This window comes from Trichomonas vaginalis, assembly GCF_026262505.1.
Source record: "Trichomonas vaginalis G3 chromosome Unknown ctg_173, whole genome shotgun sequence".
NCBI lineage: Eukaryota > Parabasalia > Trichomonadida > Trichomonadidae > Trichomonas > Trichomonas vaginalis.
In genome coordinates, this window is record NW_026529260.1 from 1 (window position 1) to 3137 (window position 3137).

The following is a 3137-nucleotide window of genomic DNA, read 5'->3' on the forward strand; positions in this document are numbered from 1 at the left end:
ACTATTGTTGCTCTTGGTTTGTTAAAGACAACATCCCATTCTTTCATGACATAACATTCTGGGGCAGAGTCAAATTCTCGACTGCTTTGTTATAGTCTCGAAATGGACACATATTTCTGAATGCTTGGAAGTCATAAAAATCTGAAACATCTATTCTGTACATTTTTATAAAAATAAAAAAATAATATTTTTTTATTCTTGACTTTGTTGTTCCATTTGTTGCATTTGTTGTTCTTGAGCTATTTGTTGTTGAAGTTGTTCTTGTAATACAATACTTTCACCAGTTGCATCTTCCAATTCGAAACTTTCTGCCGTCATTGACAAATACATAGGACATAAAAGTTTTACAGGAACAAAGTTTGCGTCAACTAATGTCAACGTTATACTTGCCAAAGTGTTTGAGTTCACTAAGGTTGAAAATTCTGCATTCGAATGAACAATAGGCAAACCAGCAGAGAAAGTATTGTTTATACGCATAAGTATCTTTTGGTCATAATAGTTTCTGTCGACATTCGAATAACACTTTGAACCTAAGTTTGAAACAATATATAAGATTGGTGTGCTTAATGTCAATGGAATAGACATTCCTTGTATGACACCTTTTCCTGTTATAGGAAACTGTTGGTAGTAAAAACCAGAAATAAGTTTTGTATTATAGCTCATATCGTTTATAGTAAACTCAGTCGGACATCCAAACATAATGAAACCTGCTCTAGTTGCAGCACATGTTACACCCGTACTTAAAGTATTAAATAAGTCAACAAAACCTGTTGGTGGTATATCTGAGTAAGTATCTTCAAAGGAGTATTTTTTACCATTCACAACAATAAAGTCTTCTGGTGTCAAAAGAGCAAAACAGGCTTTAGTCGTCATTGTGTTTAAGGTTAGTTTACAATATCGTCCTTGAGGACTTTGTAAGTTTGTTGTTATAGAATTATATGACTCAGGGTTTTTAGTCGTAATAGTATAAACCATTATGTCTTCTGCCATTTACTTAGCAAATAAATTTTAATGAAATGTTGTGGTCGTCAAATATTTTTATAACGTCTGGGAAACTATATTTTAAGTTCAACGTTTCACCTCCTTTCATAACGTATATCTTGTCAATGACATTATATGAAACACCACAGCAACTAATGTCGGGTTCTATTTCTTTGATGTTTATATCGTCTGCCTCTGTCAAAAGTTTCAATAGTTCTTTCAAAACTTCATGAGGTGCAATGACATATGAGTTCACTTTTACAGGGTTGTGTTCGACCAAGTTTAACATTATACTTAAAGCTTGACAAATCTTCTCCTGAGTTTGAAGTTTGTCTTTCAGTTGTTGGTAGTCGTTTCGAATATCTGCAACAGAACTTAAGTCTCTGTAACTTCAGGATATGTTGGTTCTTTTACAGGAACAATTGTTATACCATCTTCGTCTTCGTATGGTTTCCCCACTTCAACATCTCTGTCTTTGACATTGACAACAACACTTTGACTGTTTGTTTGAGTTGGTGAATTTAACTTCACATCTGCCACCGCCATTAAACCTTTTGAAACACTTACGCTTCTATTTTTCGGAAATGACATTTTACTTAGAATAAAAAGATGGACGTATTCGGATATCTTATTGAATTGAAGCAGAACAAAGTTTATACTCACAAACAATACAAATACATTGACAGAATAGTTCTTTACACAAACAATGGAAAATGTTATAGAATAGCAGTCTTTGCTGAACCTAAATATTTTCATAAAGCAAAGAAAGTTGGTATAACTGAAATGGTGAAAGTTCTTGAAGCAGACAAAAATATAACTTCAAAACTTACAGATATTACTAAAGGAAAGTTTATAATACAATATTATGTCAAAACTGGCGTACTGTCAATATTTGACGGAGAGAAGTCAGTTCAAGAACAACTTACTGACCTGCTGCCAAATCTGCTCGATGGAAGCTGTCGTTATGCCAATCTGAGGAGCCCCAGCAGGTTTCATCGAACGAATCTTCAAAAGAGCATCTTCCGTGAAAAGTGCTATTGTTTTGTAAACTTCTTTGCTCTCAATTCATCTGGACCGTATCTGTCACCAGTATATTGTATTTGAACTGTACCAACAGTTGAAATACCACCCATAAAGTCTTCTGAGTCAGCAAATGGAATGCCAAGCCAAAAGTTTGAACGGTCTCCATTTGTATATTGAGTTTTTTGACCTCCTGTATGAGTCCATACTTTCACATATGGCATAATAGAACTTTGCATTTCAGGGTTAATGTTGTTGTGAAGTTGTTGTTAAAGTTCATAGCATCTAATGTCAAGTTGTATGACCTCATATCCTCAACTGTAGAATATTCTTCTCTTGGATAATATTTGCCATCTATGTTTATATGATATTTAATACCAGGGTTGTAGAAACAAGAATAGTCATTTATAGTTCGTCTGAACAGTACAAACATAGTATCTGCATGTTTCATTGCAGTTATTAAAGCAATATCTGTTCTTGCACCTGCGGCTCCTGGATTTTGGTTTCCAACTTCACCTGCAAAGTCTTTGACAGATATTTGGTGTATAGGGAACATAAGTGGAACTGCAATATATTTGGCAGCTAAAGCATTTGAAATATCTGGGTCCAACATATAAACGCAAGTCTGCTTTCTATTCTCTTGCATTCAAACTGTTCGCATGTAAACTTAACTGTGTCCCAAGCAGTTCCAGCAGCATTGAAATAATAGTTTACTTCAGTGTTGAGGTTTGAGAAACCAAAGTCTAAGTCAACTTTGTCTTTGCAAAATTCGGCGAATGATGTTTGATTTGTTCCTTTACGTCTGTAATAGTGAATGGGTCTTGTGTTGGTGCAATGACTAAGTTATTTTTGCTTGGAGTAAGTTCGATAGAAATTTTTCCTGCCCAGTTTGGCAAGTATCTTAAAACCTGAAGATGAGGAAAGATGACAAAGGAACTCTAAGTTTCAGTTTTACTTTGGTTACTGCTGCTGCAGTTTGTCCAGAAAGGTTAACATAAACTCCTGGAACGTTAGGGTCAAGTCTTCTTATTTTCTCAATGTGGCATACTGGTCTGTTTGTTCTCTAGCTTGTGGTTGTACTGAGTTTCTTCAAAGCGAACCATTCATAGTTTGCCCATGTTACTGTTTGAACTAAG

The 3137-nt window shown here is 34.8% G+C and overlaps 1 protein-coding gene and 1 pseudogene across 2 annotated transcripts, besides 1 other annotated feature; both read right to left on the reverse strand.

The window, feature by feature from the left end:
* Window positions 1–3137: a mobile genetic element.
* On the reverse strand, window positions 193–990 carry TVAGG3_1088600 (uncharacterized protein; the record flags this gene model as incomplete). The annotated part of the gene is made up of 1 exon (XM_053888494.1): window positions 193–990. One exon carries the CDS (start codon window positions 988–990, stop codon window positions 193–195), a length of 798 nt encoding a protein of 265 aa, XP_053744377.1.
* Window positions 995–1527, reverse strand: TVAGG3_1088610 (annotated as a pseudogene). The gene has a single exon. A coding segment is annotated over exon 1 (533 nt).